The sequence below is a fragment of the Aspergillus neoniger genome (genome assembly GCF_003184625.1).
Source record: "Aspergillus neoniger CBS 115656 unplaced genomic scaffold BO87scaffold_88, whole genome shotgun sequence".
Taxonomy (NCBI): Eukaryota; Fungi; Ascomycota; class Eurotiomycetes; order Eurotiales; family Aspergillaceae; genus Aspergillus; species Aspergillus neoniger.
Genome location: NW_020291216.1, coordinates 17047 through 34756, shown reverse-complemented (window position 1 = coordinate 34756; position 17710 = coordinate 17047). Strand labels below are relative to the sequence as shown.

At 43.8% G+C, this 17710-nt stretch overlaps 5 protein-coding genes across 5 annotated transcripts; 3 read left to right on the top strand and 2 right to left on the bottom strand.

Moving 5' to 3' along the window:
• Positions 1–2005: 2005 nt before the first annotated feature.
• BO87DRAFT_381480 (alpha/beta hydrolase) lies at positions 2006–2855 on the bottom strand. Its single transcript, XM_025624543.1, has one exon. It carries the CDS (start codon positions 2780–2782, stop codon positions 2024–2026), a length of 759 nt encoding a protein of 252 aa, XP_025473695.1. The 5' UTR covers positions 2783–2855; the 3' UTR covers positions 2006–2023.
• A 459-nt stretch (positions 2856–3314) lies between these two features.
• On the top strand, positions 3315–4730 carry BO87DRAFT_322760 (FAD-binding oxidoreductase; the record flags this gene model as incomplete). The annotated part of the gene is made up of 3 exons (XM_025619994.1): positions 3315–3923; positions 3990–4369; positions 4445–4730. 3 exons carry the CDS (start codon positions 3315–3317, stop codon positions 4728–4730), a joined length of 1275 nt encoding a protein of 424 aa, XP_025473694.1.
• Positions 4731–5166: 436 nt separating this feature from the next.
• On the bottom strand, positions 5167–7121 carry BO87DRAFT_322766 (uncharacterized protein; the record flags this gene model as incomplete). The annotated part of the gene is made up of 2 exons (XM_025619995.1): positions 5167–5251; positions 5305–7121. The coding sequence occupies 2 exons, from the start codon at positions 7119–7121 to the stop codon at positions 5167–5169; spliced, it is 1902 nt and encodes a 633-aa protein (XP_025473693.1).
• A 5578-nt stretch (positions 7122–12699) lies between these two features.
• On the top strand, positions 12700–13506 carry BO87DRAFT_463969 (uncharacterized protein; the record flags this gene model as incomplete). The annotated part of the gene is made up of 2 exons (XM_025629279.1): positions 12700–12879; positions 12950–13506. The coding sequence occupies exons 1-2, from the start codon at positions 12750–12752 to the stop codon at positions 13504–13506; spliced, it is 687 nt and encodes a 228-aa protein (XP_025473692.1). The 5' UTR covers positions 12700–12749.
• Positions 13507–16460: 2954 nt separating this feature from the next.
• On the top strand, positions 16461–17602 carry BO87DRAFT_453116 (C2H2-type zinc finger protein; the record flags this gene model as incomplete). Its single annotated transcript, XM_025628529.1, has 4 exons — positions 16461–16514; positions 16609–16800; positions 16852–16931; positions 16981–17602. The coding sequence occupies 4 exons, from the start codon at positions 16461–16463 to the stop codon at positions 17600–17602; spliced, it is 948 nt and encodes a 315-aa protein (XP_025473691.1).
• Between the last annotated feature and the right edge of the window lie 108 nt (positions 17603–17710).

Here is a 17710-nt window from a genome sequence, read left to right as displayed (position 1 = left end):
GCCAGAAATCTGACCAATCAGAGTGGATTAAAGTATTTGGGGTTCCCGCACCCTAATAGCATTGCACTGCAATGTCATTACCCCTCTGGTATAGACTTCATCGCCCTGGTAGACAAAAGGAACCCGCTTGCACTGTTAATAACAACTTATTGGTGCGTTCCGTTATTCCGTGGCTCAGGGCATTGGTTACTGGATGGCTGGGATAGTGGGTTTTCTTCAGCAGCTACTACGTTCATTGCCAAGGGTGGAGACTTATATTTGGAGTTTTTGTCCTATGCGTTAGACTTTGAGACGGAATTGCCTTCAGAAACAACAACGCAGGGTTACCTGCATCACAGGGAGATAGTGATACCATTTTTTGGGAAGAACCCACTGGTCGACAAGTATATCAGGGAGACCCAGCACCCAAAAGATTGAATGACCTGGCAAGACTCACGCCCATATAGATTAGGATGATACACCTTGCTCGATGCCTTGTGGTCAAAGTATCAATGAACACCTAAATGCACATTTCATAGGCCCACAAACGTTCTCTCAGTCGGAGTCCCTTCCAACTCTTCCGCTAATGACTTTGTTGCATGTGTGCCTTGCGCTATGGGTGTATAATTATCGCAGTGCTTCGGTAACGCTTCTCGACTACTGGAGTTGGAGACTCCGTGGCCATGAAAAGAATACCGGCCTCTTAAGGATGACATTTCCACACTGGACATACTGTTTCAGCAGGACTGGCGTACTGGGAGTTGTTGATACCGCTCCCTATTTATTTAGGCACACCACCTTGCAGTGGATTACCATTGCTGAATCACCAACTAATCATGCTACACTAGGTTAAGGGCCACTGATCATAGGAATGGATACTGAGCACATAGAACATCATCGTATATCCGATGACGTTAAAAACTTCCCTCATATGCACAGAGCCACCTGTAGGCAAACCTTATTTTCAGGTTTTTTGCACATTAAATTACTAACCCAGTCGGTCATGGCATCAGATTGGGTGTTTTAGCGCGGCGGAAATTATTCACGGGCTGGAGCAATCAAATAATCCAGCAGAAGATCTGATACTAGAAGGTCAGTGCAATAAAGCTCCTCTGAATCTTTAAGACGCACAAAACACAATAAGCAATTTGAAGAGTTTAGAATGTTGGGGAAAGGTCCTGGGACGGTTGAACGTGCCGTAACAGATAACAGCTAAACTTCCGGTTTTCGTATTACATGTCTACTGAGCCCAGAGAAACTGCACTGATAAGCGCGCGTAGACAACGGCTTTCCTACCCCCAAATGGCCTAGCTGGATGGCAGTAATATTACATAGCATGGACAGGCGAGGTCGTGAGTAGCGCCTATATGGGAATATCAGAATCTTGTTGGATCAACTATGTCTTGTGCTAACTTCAAACTTTCCCAACCATCTCTACACACTCCATAGTGAGAAGCTCCCTGTTTCAATCAGTATATTTGCACTTCAACTTTCCTATACGGCGGAAGACCACCATTGCTACTAATTCGATGGTCTATAGCGACAAATCAGTTCAAGAAATACAGGGACTGTACTTATCGCGTGGAGCTTGCAGTGACCAAAACTAGGGGACTGGATACGGACAAGTCCCCATTTCCCATTCCCCATTATGTCATAGCGGTTTGTACCATCATCCTTTGAGGGTTCATGTTATGAAATCTAGTGCGCATTTACCAAGGGAAAAGTAATCTGAAGAAGCGAGGCGACCAAGGTAAGATAACGCAGTTGATGAAACTTATCTAATAGGAAGAGGGTCTGGAGACATCCATGAACGAACTAATCTGGATGATTGTTTTCTGGCCCAAGGTGAGAGTACAATCTATAAACCTCCAGGGACTATGTAAACCATTTCGAATATACCGGGAATTTGCGTCAGTACTCCCAAAGAATGTGGGGAGCTCTCTTTTCAATTTTCTATATATTTGAAGGCTTCATTCCATCCATGCAATTTAAAGACGAACGAGATGAAATGGAGGTATACAGAAGGCTTGACTGTAGTGTCTTCTCAGAATTCCGTGACGGCATCAACGATAAGGTCTACCGTCTCTTCAACCCTACTTAGAAAGGGACTATGACCAGCCTCCAGAGACTCTGATGTGATTAAGGCACCAGCTTTCTTTGCAGCATCAACCATTGCTTTCTGGTTTTCAATAGGGATTGCCCGGTCCTGGGTAGTAAAAATGTACGATATCGGCACATCCATCCATCCAGCATAAACATTCACATGATCAATGAAGGAAGCAGCAGACTGTTTCAAGAGGCGACTTTTCCAATGATCAGCCATCTCTTTGGGAAGATCATTATAAAAAATATCGCTTGGGTCGGCGCTGTAGACTACTTCCCAACCATCTGGATCAGGATGATGAAAAGCCTTCCTCGGATCTATCATATCATACAAGGAGACATTCGATGGTGGCATGAAAGCGCAGAGCTGGATAATGCCAATAACTCTTCCCGCGTTGTGCTCCAGCTCGGACGGGTCCTTGGGGGTGAATCCTTTCACAGCTGAACAGCCCACAGAGCCTCCAAAAGAGTGATTGATCAGCACAATATTGCTTCCCTTTTTCGTCTCCCTGAAGATAAGCCTTCGGATTTGGTTTATACTGCTGGCAAGAGATTCGACCGGCTTAGATGTGCCACAGAATTGGAGCTGAGGAGCGAGACAGTGAAAGCCACGAGTTTGAAGCGCAAGGATCACGTTTGACCAACAGTCGCTGCTATGCCACGCACCGTGGACAAATAACAGGGTAGGTGTTCGAGACATGGTCAAGATCGACGAGCGATGTAGAGACCCAGCCCAGCGTCTTGTTGCGAGGACTGAGCATGATATAAGTTCTCATCAACACAAACGTAGTCCTGAACGCAGCTTGAAGCTTTTAGGAGATATGTTGCTTGGCTCATTCATAGCTGACGTGAGCACTTGGGAAGATTGGATTTAGTGTATGACGATTGAGATTTGGCTACCCAGCCTTGGCATTGTGGTCATGGTAAAGCCGAAGCACGATCCGACAGAGATACGAAACTCTAATTTGGCACTGCCCCCTTGTCGTATTGAGGCTTTACTGGGCTCTGGCTTACTAGTGGGGCACGAACCGCTCATCCGCGTAAGCGCCAAGCCATACCTACTCAGCCGAGCGGTCAATGCTGAGGCTACTCATACAGGACCAGTGCACAGTATATTACTACCTACTGCGATGGTGGTAATTCGCCCTTCAGCTGCTCTTACGTGACTGTCCCGCTCGCATTTGACCATTCTGACGTCCCTACTCTCAGTAATATATGAGCCCCACGACAAAATGGACCGACTCTTCCAATTTCTCGCCGAACATCCATGCTTCAAGTATGCCACCCCCACTTGCCCCGAGTTTGTCAGCTGGCGCCTTGGTTCTATTGTCGACGAAGCTTGCACCCCTGCCGTTATTGTCCGACCTCGCTCTGCAGAGGATGTTGCTGGCTTGGTCTCTGTTCTGGCAGCAAACAACCTCGCTTTTACAGTTCGTGTTGGCGGGCACGAGATGTTCGGTCGATCACAGACCCATGATGGAATAACCATTGATCTGCGCGAGATTTCATATATTACTGTAGACCAAGAGTCTCATACAGCACGTCTGGGTGGCGGTATACTAATTGCGGAACTGATCAAGGAACTGGAGAAACATAATTTGGTTACGCCGCATGGCCTGATACCGAGTGTGGGGTATGTGGGCTGGGCGACCCACGGCGGATATGGCCTCCTCAGTGCTCAGTATGGGTTAGGTGCCGATCAGATTCTGGAAGCCAAAGTGGTAGACTGTCAAGGCGTTATTCAAGATGCAGATAAGGATATGTTGACAGCCATCCGAGGAGCTGGAGGATTGCTTGGCGTTATTGTCGAGGTTACAATCAATGTCTATCCTTTAAGCCAGGTGGGTAAAATATTAAACCATCCCTCCCCACAAGGCCTTGCCAAGGCCCACGACATCAATATCAAGGTTCTCGCGGGTGTCCTCATATACGAGTCCAGCGACCTGGGTGCAACGATCAAGCGCTATAACAGTGCCTATTCCCGGCTTAAACGGGATGGCCTTCCCTCCGCCCTGAGCCTTTATCAGTGTGTCATGAATGGCCCGGCAGGAAAAGCAATGACCGTGCTGTTTGCGTGGGTATCTTCGGATCTTGAAGCTGGGATGTCGTGGCTATCCAAAGTTAACGCCTGGTCGCCCGTGGCAGTGTGCACAGTTTCCCCTACCACAATGGCAGCCTTCAGCTTGGCAGCTGAGAACCTTATGCCTAAAAGTGTATATGGGACCGTCTTAACAGCTAATGTCCACGAGTTAACACCAGAGATCGTCGATGTTATTGCTCTGCATGCGTCGATGCAACCTAACAACCCGGCCGTACTTTTCGGTATACATGAACTGCGTGCATGTACACCACATACATTGAGGGACTCGGTCTTCTGTACTCGGTCTCCGCATTTTGTGCTCGAGATAGCACCGATTGTTCAAACACCGGATCTGTTAAACGATGCAATTGAGTGGGGGCAGATATTGTATGACGCTTTGCACAAGACAGACCCTGCGAACATTATGGCTTCGACATATCTGCCTTTGACCAGACGAGAAAAGGTAGATATGAGAGCGATCTATGGGCATAAGCTTGAGGCTCTGAGGGATATCAAACAACGTGATGATCCGCAGAATGTTTTCAAACATGCGCTGGTACAACTATGATTGCATCGAAATGTCTGGTGTTTACGATGATTTCCGCAAGTGCATTTTCATCATACTATTTGGGTACGCATACCGCATACTATCGTATTCCGTACACCAGGGGCATGGTCTAGCACGGCTCCCTGGCTACTTACATAACTTTCGTTTGTCCTATCAGCTAGCTTGCCGTGTGCTGAGTTTGTTCGCAGACCTCTAGTGGACTCGCGGCCTGACTTGACTTTCGGCAGTCTTTTCATCGTGACGTTACATTTGCACAATACTGACCAACGTCTTGCTCTAATGGCTATCATGCCTCAAATAGCAAATAGTATTGATATTTGATTTATCCTACTTGTGGTCATCCTCAATCAAGTCCACCCTCATGACTGTCTCTCGCTATCAGTCTACCGGTCTTCGGTGTAAAGCCAGTATTATGCTTCCACCAGCATGTTCCATTCTATTCAATATCGACTTGTTGTACATTGTCGTAAAATTCCGGCCGGAAAGGTTCATCATTTGAGTTCATATAATGACAGCGGTGCCTGGGAAATGGTTAGATCAGTTGCTCGGTAAAGACTATTGGTGCACGACATACCAGCACATGGCTCGAAAGACCATCGCAAGACATGCGTCGCGGATCTCGGAGGATATTATGTTTTTATAGCCTATGACGTCTTTGCAGGGGTTGACAACATCAAAGTGACTCCCAAAGTCCTGTGACACGACGCCATTGGCCACCATCACAGCGCGACGTTTCCCCCTTCTCCGGACGCCTTCTTCAATTATATCAAAGTGTTCAAAGAGTGCCTTGAAAATATTTCGCCACTGCGCGAATGGGCCATGGGCAGTTGATGCATTCAAGTCATCTCCGTTCTTGAAACCGACAACAAATTCGAGCCAAGAACATAGTAGATCCCAGTAGAAGGCTGTGTACACTCCTAAAGATTCGTCACTGCGTTGAACAAGCTGTGCTAATTCGCTCTGAACACGGTCAAACCAATGGTGGACTCTCCGAAAGAAAATGTCTGCTTCTGTCTCTTCGAGCTGAGCCCACATCGGGTCTTCTCCCTGACACGCTGTCCAGCAATTCACATCTCTAGATCCTGATGCAGATTCACGGACGGAGAACTGTTCTAATTCATCGATCGCTTCGGCAATACCGGTGAGGATACACGACTGGTCCTGATTCAATAATGTCTCTAATCCACGCCTGAATATCCTAGCAATCTTTGGTCTCACAAATGGGCCTAGGATGTAATGGTGCGGCTTGGGAACTCGCACAGCAAAGAGATCCTGTTTGCTTAATCTCAAGGAGCAGAGCCCCGGCAAACAGTTGACCAGACTCGACCGCACCCTTGTGTCACTTTGGTTCTGTAACCACATCCGTTGCGACAATGTGTCCCAAGCGCATTCTCCGTCAATAGCGAGAGGGCTTGTGACTTCTGGTAGAAGAAGAGGATCTGGAATGATATGGCCGTAGAACATGGCCAGTGTGGCTTGATGAATGATAAATGTGTCTTTTCGCGGCCGTTGAAGGTGCGGGGACATAGCCTCCCACTGCTGGTAGTGGAGCAAAGGAGCAGATTTCTCCGCCATCATTAACCTATTCCCGGCGGCGTGAAGCCCTGTGTGGTAATTATGTAGGTTGTCACTGCTGATAGCTGCAGACTGAGGCCGATTGGTCTGAAGAAATGGACCATCCGACCAGTTGAGCCCTAGGAGGCGACTCAAGACAGCCAGGTCTCGGAGGAGGATAACACCTGTAAGTTTTCCTGCATTTCCAGGGAGATCATCCCACGTGCAAGGCTCGAACCTGATACAAATCCCGTAGCCTGGATTCTCTTTTGGATACGGTGGCTGGCTTACAGTTTCGGCCCCATGTTCTAAATCCCTTGCATCGACTCCGAGCCTACTGAAAGTTGGTTTCAGCATTGACTTGTCTGAAGGAGACACAAGTCGTTTCGTAGCATGTTGACTGTATATACGAACATGCTTCAGGAACAGTGTCCAAGATGCATGTGTTTGAGAATCCACAAGGTCGTTACCTAATTGGGCGACCAAGAAGGATTTGCCCATATAATTCGCTCGCCAGAGTTCATCGCTTCGAACAGAGGTGATCAAGTGCAATGGACTCCTTAAAGTTGTGCTCGGCACTGCGCGTTCTGGTGCGGTATCGTGGACAGACCCCAAATAAATGTATGGGCGAACAAAGGTCACTTCGAAGCGGAACTCACGCCAAAGATAGCGCCGGTGCCGAAAACGACACCACTCACCAATGAAGCGCCTGGAACATCGGTTGTACCCCTGTGCAGTAGAGAAGTATTGCTGGAGAAGCTGCAGGGAAGTCGCTATCAAAGCGACGAGAGAGACAACCAATGCTATCAAAGCAATGGAGTCGCTCGCATCTAGCATATCCGCAACACCGCTCGTGCGTAATAAAACGGGCAATTTCTGGTCGATATAAGCCTTGAATTCTTGTCGATGTTAAACGCTGTACTTGTATGTAAGGGAGGAGATTCTCGGAAAACGGGTGTCAAACGGTGCGTGCAGGACGGAGGAACAGAACAAGGACATCATTGCGGGCGGTGATTGACTAGACCTCACTATTTGGCGCTTCTCCTAATGAATTCGACATAAAGGCCATGCGGCCTAACCTTGTGAGGAAGCGATTGTCCCCGCCAAGCAAGCAAAAGGCGGTCGCAGTGCCATATGAGGCACTTAACATGTGGTCTTGTAGTCTATTAGTGCCCCCAAGGGCCTATTTATCCAGCTACGTGTTATACGTGTTATACGATATCCAATGATTTTGTAGTGATGGTGTTCCTTCAGCTAGAAGTCACTGCCATGTTCTAATACCACTACCTCTTGGGAAAATATGGACCTATTCATTAAGCAATCTACAGGTATCCAGAGGAATTGCTTTCTATACGGAATACACTGCAAGGCTGTTATACATTATAAGATATACAGCACTCAAATATATTCCAGTAGCCGAGAGAACGAATCCTAAACCGGAAAATCAACTCGAGATCCTGTAGTACGCAACCTGTTATAACGTAACCGGACAACAAAGCGGCGCGACAACGAGCCGGCGCGGCAACCCTTACCGCTTTGAACCTCCACACAACACAACACACGATATTTAACCTTGCTTAATTCAGTTAATATTGAAGCTATTCAAATATATAAAGAGACTTTCTTAAGATAAGAGACTAGCGCTTGCCTGTAAAACCTTTAATTATAGTTAATTTACTGTTAAAAAGATATATACTGCAGTATTTGATATTAAGATAAGTACTCTAAAAGATTATTTGAATGATGTCAAATCTCGCACTGAAGTAGAGATAAATTTAAAAAAGCTATCTAATAATAATAAATTAGTATTAAAGCATAGGATCCTTGAATTAGATTTATAAGATTATTTATTTATTATTATTAAAGTATAATATCTTGCAGAGTTTCTTTTAGTATTAAAATTAAAATTAAAAAATACTTTTATCAGTAAATGCTGGATTAATTAATTTGTTTAATATTACCAGACTGAATTAAAATCTAAATATATTTAATATTTTAATTATTAATATATAAAATATAAAGATGTTAAGGTCATAAATTAATAATTCAAATTAATATAAAATATTATATAAAAATATGGGATTCTTGAATATGATACTTATAATATAAATAAAACAAGTTTTTAAATAAGAATAACTTTAATTATAAAGGTTGTTTATAGTACTGAATTATATTAAATAAATATAAGATTTATATAACCTGGAAATTGTGAATAAATTACTTTAATTATTATAATTAATATTATAGAGAATATATAATCTTTATAAATTATCTATACAGATAAAATATAATAAGAAAAGTAGTTTAAAGCTATTCCTAATAACTAACAGATCAGTATTAGTAATAATAAATAGATAAATAATAAATTTATATTTAACTGGCTTTAATACTTTAATATATATATAACTTTTAAAATAATAGACTAGTATTATCTTCTTATTCTTAATAGCTATAGAAGCTATTTAACTGTTAAATTTAATTAATATTATAAAAAAAATTAATTATTCTTTTACATATACTGTCTTATTCTTTCTATAAATTTTAATTATTTAATATTACTTGTTTTACACTGCTAAAAATTTTATATAGCTGTTGAATCAAAGATACAGCTAATTAAGATATTTATTATATATAGAAAAAAGACTTTCTATATTATTTTAGAAAGATATATTTAAAAATATTTAATATAATTAATATAAAGCAAGATTTTACTGTAACAGGACTTTTTCTATATAATTTTTAGAGAATTCTTTAATATCTTAAAGATTTGAATTAAATATCTCTACTATCTTTAATATTATTATCTAATTAATTTATATATCTTAATAAAATATTTTTAATTCTTTATTAACTGAATTATTAAAAAGCAGAGATTAGAATACTACAGGAAACTGGATTATTATTACTTATTACTGATTAAATACTTGAAAAGATTTATAAAGATACAGAAATAATAATACAGAATACTGTATTATTTTAATAGAAATTAGATTAATTCTATGCAGTAAATTAATATAAAAAGAATAAGAAGAAGATCTTAAAATACTTTTTATAAAAAGAAAATATATTAAATAGCTTTACTGCATGTCATATTACTTAGAAAAAGAATATTAAAATTATATAGATAATAAAATATGCTTAATATTAGTTACTATACTACAGTAATTGTAATAAGAAAGGCTATAATTACCTTAAATATCCAGATAAAATTAATGTCTAGTTTGCTTGAATATAAGTTATTTATATAGTATTTAATTACTTTAATTTAAAGCGATCGTTGCAATATGGTAGGCAGAATGGTGGCTTGTTTATGAGGATTGAGGATTGCCGCGCCGGCTCGTTGTCGCGCCGCTTCGTTGTCTGATTACGTTAGATCAAGTCTTGTTATATCCATTGATGACGTGGCAAAAAGCCCCACAATTACAGATCTAGCCGAAATAAGGAAAAAGCCGGGATTCAAAAACCGTGGCTCTTATTATTACAATAGCCGGAGGACTTTCAAAGCAGGCAAGCTGTAGCATACTTAGAATAGTCCCTTCAGCCGAGCCCAATCAAATACTTTAAGATAAGATGGAATACTAAATGAACTTTTCATTCAGAGCATCTGTAAAGCTATAACGGCTGTCTACCAAGAATCATTATCCCGTATCTCCTGGTCTCTATGTAGGGCCGTATGCAGTATAGCTATCGTAATCTTATGGTTTCCGTGGCAAGGTGCTGCATAGCCAGTGAATGCTACAGACACTGAATGGCTTATAGGAGTGACTCTTAAGGCATATTTGTAACTATTTCCAGTTACTGGTTTATGTCCGCCTGTTTAAAGGAGACAAATAAGGAAGGCAGTTGTCCCGTATTTGGTATCAAATGTAAATGTATATGGACTAGTTGTCTCTGCAGGTCGGTCAAGAGACAATGTTTGTTCATTTCGCGGCATGATTCCATTAAGAGTTGATATAGCCGTCAAATCAATTACAAAAGAGTGAAATGTGAAGAACCTGAAGCTACTCAGATGTAGTTTAGACGCGTATAAACTGCTATATCAACATAGGGCATTGTTGATGAAAACATCTATAATTTTGATGAAATTGGCTTTATTATGGGCATTATGGATACTGTTAAGATAGTTATACAATTATCATGTCAAGGAAGACCCTTTCTTGAACAGCCAAGGAACGGCGAATGGATAACTTTAATTAAATTTATCAACGCTGCTGGATGGGTATCACCAGTATATCCAATCTTAAAAGCAAAAACTTATATACAAGCTTAGTGGGAAGGCAGTCTTCCATCTTCCTAGAGAATTGTTATATCATTGAATGGATAGATAACTCGAGAGATCAGTGAAGCCTTGCTTAAAGATTATTTCATTTCTTGTATTAAAATACAAAGAACTGGTCAATATAGCCTTCTCATACTTAATGGGCATGATTCTCGTCTAACACCTCAACTTGATAATATATATCATCAAAATCAGATTATACCTGTTTGCATGCCTCCTAACTCTTACATTTATGTTAGTCTTTAGATGTTGCATGTTTTCAACCATTAAAGGATAGCCTACAAACATTACGTTCAACAGCTTATCCGTACGGGATATCATCATATCGAGAAGGTTGATTTTCTTGATATATACCCGAAGGCCCATGCTCAAGCGTTTACTAAAGCAAATGTACAAAGCGCTTTTAAAGATTCAGGTCTTGTTCCTCTAGATTCAAGCAAGATACTCCAAAATATGATGTTCAATGAAACTAGCCGTCCGAGCAGTCAAAGCACATCTTCTTCTTCAATTTTTACAAAAACGCCAATGCATTCAAAGCAATTCGAGAAGTACAAGTCTAAACTACCTCAATTACTTCAACAGCAAGATACGTCAACTACACCAATACAATCAGCCTTATAGCACATCTTCAAAGGCGCGGAGGTTGCTTTGAATCATACAGTTCTACTTTAACTACGTGAAGCCCTTGAAAGACGAACCACCAAGCAGAAACGCAATCAACAACAAAAGAATGTTTTGAATAGCTTCACCGTACAAGAAGCGCTCGAGGCTTTCAACCACGCTAAAGTGTTAGAAGAACAAGCTGGCGATACAGGCCCTAGTCAGGATCAACCACGTCATCGGGCGCCTCCTAGGTGTAGCGCTTGTCATATTGTAGGACATATACGTACTAGATGTCCTAATCGAGCAGTATCTTGAGATATGGCCCTTTTAAACGTTGAAATATGTGCTCAAAAAGCTTCATTTTTGTATGTAAATCAGAATGTTGATATACTACTAGCGGAGGTGGCCGACTCGCTTACGTGGCCGACTCGCTTACGTGGCCGACTCGCTTGCCGCTTACGTTACAAAGTATTGATAATCATATAAACGGCAGATATGAAAGGATTCAACCCGCTGCACCTCTCCACCATACTAACAAAACTAACCCCCAAATCATACACCCGATGATGAATAACTGGTCCCTCGCCGTGAAGGGAGGTAGGCTCGGCTCCAGGGAAGTAGGCCGTAAAAGTCGACCCCCAGGCATGGCCTGATCAATGTAGCGGAGGTGCCCTGTTAAAAGGGGGGCACTCCATTCTTGTACCCATTTCAAGTCTCTCGTTAGTGCCAGTCGCTCTATTAAACGCAATCAACCATAGATTAAACCATTGGGGACGGGCCGAAGGAAAGGAGGATAAGCGAAGGGAAGCAGACCCGTTACTCCTTGGCCATTTCAAATCCTTTGTTCAGTTTCGCTAGATTTTTCCAGGTTCCCCGGGATTGCAAATTTATCTAGTGAAGAGGAACGATGGCCATACATCATGACAAGCCGCAGGACGTGATGGGTGGCTACTAGTAACGACCTGGTATGTTAGTACTGAAGCACTGAGACTTGAGGAGTCTAGCATCTAGCAGACTACAAGGATTGACTCTAGTGTTCGACCTGCCCCTGCGGTGCCTGAGATATGTGATTGGGTCACGGTGCCTGGGCGGTAACCCAACCCGGCAAGACGGTGTATCTCACTCAGACTTGGAGTTCTTACGGCCTCGCAGCCTTAGGCCGGACTAGTGCTGCACAGCCACCAGGCCCACCCAGCGCCACAACATGAGCTATGCCACTAGTCCTATCATAGTAGCATTATGGCTCTCTTTCTTGTGGCTGGAATGCTGTGGCTTAACCCATCGCCGTCAATAGCAGCATCTGTGATAGCCTCAGATCCTTGCATGGGCGCGGCGCGCCTGCTCCACCTGCCATGCAAAGCCTCGCGGGATTGCTCCTACTGTTCTTGGGACTCGCATTTCCGTATGATAATCCTGATTTTTATCTATCTGACCGTCGCTCCAACATGGGAGAAATGGAGGAGTATAAGAAGGGCCCACCCTCATAGTTCAGGTCCACAAATTCACCAATTTTTCAATCTCGCCAGACCTCATCTTCACTGTCCCAATCCCGTACAAATCCAGCTATCGTATGTCCTTTCTCAATGGCCGTGAAAACGAATGTATATATGAACCTATCTCCCTCCGGAACGGACTCGAGACTGACTTCGCCTCCTCCCTGCGTCGAATTTCACAATCCTTTCTCCGCCGAATCACTAGCATATCGACCTCAAAGTAATTTTGCTCATCCCTTATCAATTTCCCCTTAATCCATTCGTGAAGCCGTGCCAACACCCTTCCGCAGAACCTATTTGTCTGAATATGGACACAGAACCCAGTCCCGGTAGACCTGAACCTTCGGTCTTACCTGTTCCCATGACACCTTCATCTCCAGATTGCCTTGGCACCTGGCACCCGAGGTACTTGGCATGCACGCACTTTTTCGTTTCGCATGCGCAGTATACCCCAGCAGTGCAATCACTGGCCGCGTTTCTCAACATTCGGCTCCCTTGTCAGCAGTCTGGGGCCCCAGCAACCCATCCATCATTACGTGCTTACATCCGGCGCCTGATTGTAACAGCACAGGATAGTCCTGCTGTACTGGACGCGTTCTTTGGGGAGGATTGGGCGGGGGGTGTCGGGAGCATTATCAAGCAGGAGCGGGTGAATTACTTATTTACGGCGAAGAGTGGCGGGTGGGCGTCAACAAAGGCGGCGTATGATAGTCTACCGGACGAGCAAACGCCATTTCTGCGGCCGCTGCGAGAACCGGCGGAGGATGAGCTGCAAGAGGCGGAAGATCGCTGGAGTGAGTGGTTAGCGATGGAGGATTGGATGGTTGGACCGTGCAGTCCGTGGTAAATATATGTACCTATGATGGTTACAGCGATGAATTTCCTATTTCGGACTTATTTCCTTCGTTCAATTTATATGTATCTGTTCTGGCTAACCAACATCTCCTTTGTCTCATCGGGCATGACAACCCAGGAGTATGGGACCTGTCAAAAATGCGACCAATACCGGCTCAAGGGAATTCTCCTTTACACAAAATACATAGAACAAGGAGAAATAATTTTATTCAAGCCCACATAGTATTATTACCCGGAAGATGCAATCTATGCTTCCGTATCAGCAAACTACCGGGACTCGCACTTGATTACCAGTTGTGGAATAGACCTGAGACGTCCGCAGTACTAAGGCTTTATGTCTGTTTCTAGACAAGATAATAATGCCGGGCATAGGAACCGGAGCATAAGGATTGATATATTATGCTGTCATGGTTTAATTCCAAATAGACTGGAGTAATATTATAATCTCTCTTTTTTCTTTTCTTTTTCATTTTTTTTATTTTTTTCCTTTTAAGTCTGTTGCTCTTGATGCTGTTTGACGCACGTCACGTCGGAGAGTCGGGGTCCCCAACGGAAGGAGGTTTGCAGCGCAGGCTTGTCTACTATTGTGCTCGAGGGAGATGACAAATTCCTCGCCTCAGTGACTAACGGCTACTGTGATACCTCTACTGTAATACCTTGAGCCACATCGAGAAATATGCCTATTGAACATCCTAGCAGACCTTGAGAGTAGATTTATGCAGTCGGCCCCTTAAAAATATGCCTCTTAATTAATTTCGGCGTTCATGTGCGATATTCCAGCATCTAACTTTCCCCCGGGTTAAATACGAGGCCCCAGATTTATGAGAATACTTGTTCGCCAATAACCTCTTGTTCTTTATACACGGAATACGCAATAGGGGTGTCACCAGTGGCTTTGACTAACAAACAAGTACACGACGTACAAACATGTACCCAATTATATTCTACAACCAGCCTTGTACCACAGGGGCACAGCTGCTAAACGAATCATTGAGAGCCGCTAAGGACGCAGCCAGGTTAGCAACCCTTATAGACCAAAGTTCCACGGTCGCGTCCATTTTCTCTTGCGGGCCTGACAGGTGCCAACTTCTAATTCGCTCTCCCAGATCACAACCTTTTTTTCGTCCCAATTCGGTTCCAAAATAGCTTTCTTTCCTCTTATTACTTGCTGCTGTCTAGCCCTCTTGTCTCTGCCATCTCGGCAACCTCCTCATGGCCATGCTAGGTACATGCGATGGCGAACGAACCAGCACCGAAGAAGTGGTCTGCAGCGACTGAGAATATCACGACAACAATCGTGGGGCCAGAAATTCAGAGCGTGTACCGAATTGTGAGAGCACGAGTACTGTTTATAAGAATTGCCCCAGACAATGACATCTATCGGCTTTTGTGTAGGCTATTCTTCACCTACTTTCTCCGTGCTGACGTGAAAATACAAAAGAAGAGTCAATATGAAATATTGAAATACACTACGATGGCTATACGCCCATTCCACCGGTGCGGCATCCAGCAATTGTAGGGACAACTATGAAACTCACAAGAACACATGGAGTAAATATTGATTCATTAACAACATCATGATCCCTCAGTACCAGTACTGCAGACACAATCATGGTGCCTCTTTCCTGTGCGGGAGGCTACGCTAGCTGTCTTTAGGGATTGGCTCGAAGGTTCTGGGGAATGGTGAGTTCACACCACCACTGTCGGAATTTATTGATATGCGAAGACCTTGCTAATCCTCATGCGCTAAATAGTCCTCACTATAATACAGTCAGCCTGCAGCACGAAACCTAATGCAAGCGACGGCGAAACGTCCGCGATACCGCTCTCTTTTCATCGAAACGAATGCTGGACTAAGCACCGGAGCGAAGGCAGGTATAAGTGTTGCCACTGGCGCTGCAGGGCTGATTAGGCTTGGTGTTCTGACTTGGTTATATTGGCGATATCACAAAAGGAGAAGTTGCGCGGGGCTGAAGCTTGAGTGTAAATAGAATGACACCCAGCTATCGGATTCTTTGTGGCATTGCTAGGAGGGACAGCATAATTATGTAGCCGGTAGGCGTGCAATATAAGCAGGTAGCAGGGATGGCTGAAAGTGAGAGATACATTCAAGGAGATGTGACCATGGTATAACTCTTTGTCTATAAGGCCTTATCAGCATACAGGGCAGTGACGTAACTCTCTACAAATAGACAGGTGGTATGTTATGGCTGTTTACAAGAACTAGACAATATTTAGCTTTCAATTGCAGGAGTACTGGAATTAATAGAGCACACCACATCCGGGCAGATCTGCCCAAAACTGCTGTCACTTGGCAAGACCATTTTCTAGGAGACTGCATGTAATCACCGAGTTGATTCATCGTACAGATTGCTGATTAATTTGGCCCAAAAAGTAGAGAAGATCAACCCACTAGCGTACACTACATCGAGCAGATGCATAAGGAACGCGCACACCATACATAGATTTCGCGATCACTGATGGGGCTCTCAGCCACCCTTTACTGCGCCTCTCCCTTTAGTCTGTCAATGAGCCTACTGTTGGTTGCACAACCAGCCAGAGTATACATACCTTCGGGATTTACTGTTGAGGCTACATGCATCAGGACATTACTCCGGGGACGTTCCTGTTCGCCGATACGACTTTGTTTCCTGTCCCTTTCTTTTATTCCATTTCGCTTTCCCGAAGCTGGTTGCCGTGTTCGGAGCCACTTCTCGCTCTGTCACCTACATCTTCTCTATGTTTACTTCTGTGGTCGCTCCCAAAGTAAGTATATAATTGAGTTTAGTTCCCTCATTACGTTTGTTCCTGTGATTTCTTATCTCATTGGCATCTGCCGCAACAGCCTCCTGGAATATTGCATCTTTTTTTGTCCTGTGCCACTACTTACTAATCGGGCAACTCCCCAATATCGTGCCCGTGACTTCGCGTCTCATCCTCTCAACCATGGAATTCAATGGTGGACGTGCTTTTTACTGCACTTGGAAGCAATGTATCAAGGTACAGATACTCTCATATGCCTTTCCGTGTCACTTTCTATTTCAATAAATATTCAGTATGTCAAAGTGAGTTCCCTCCACGCTCACAGTAATAGGGTTTCAGCCGCAAAGCGGACCTGCTCAGGCATCGCCGGATACACACCAACGAACGGCCGTATCTCTGCACCTTCAACGACTGCAATAAACGTTTTACCCAGAAAAGTTCATGGAAGGTACATTTGCGGACACATACGGGGGAGAAGCCTTATGTGTGTGAACACGGTGGGTGCCACAAAGCCTTTTCTGACGTATGCACCATTCTCTGTCACCGGTAGTATCTTGAGTGCTAACCACCACAGTCATCAAGTCTTGCCCGTCATCGCAGGATTCATACAAGCGATAGGCCATTTATCTGTCCGGAGCCAACATGCAAGAAAACGTAAGCCTTTACCTGGTTATGGTACTGCTGGATTTCTAACATCGTCAAGATTCTGCCGCAAGGAGACTTTAACCAAACATCAGCAACGGTCACACCCCCCAAAACCCGTGAATACATTCCTTTCAGACAGCTTGCTCTCGGATCGCCCATTCTGTGGTCAAATGGCTGTTCCGGTCTCAATTGAAAATTATCTCTTGGCCCAACAGCCCTCAAATACTCAGACGACGTCACCAGTTCATGATGTTGATACCGACCAAAGCCTGCACGTAACGTCAGTGCCCGTACAATATCCAGGCCCGATATTAGCGCAACACACAATAGATACATTACCGGTCGACATACAGCATGCTCAAGAACACTACATGAAACTAGTGCAGCAACAACTGTTGCATGATCCTAGCCGCCAGGGCTACTTACCACCGGAGCTTCCGCAACCCTGCTTTAGTCTTTCGACGGCGAGATACTATTCGTCCATCTTCACCGACACTCAAAGTGACTACAACGCGTCAGCCCAGCTTCTAAACCAGCCTCAAGGGGTGGACTGGGGATCTTCCTGGATATGGAATAATGAGCCGTCAAATTCATTTGACAACGACTGCTTCAGGCCAGCAGCCTTTTATGACTCCCATTCTAGCCAGGTACCTCCTCCGCTGCCGTTTCCTTTCTATTAATTGATCTTCAACATCGCGCCCCTTGTGTTACATATTATAGACTTAGATTTCACTGTATAGAAGCCGCAAAAGGGGTCGGGAATCAGAAAGATCATGTACGCTATCAGT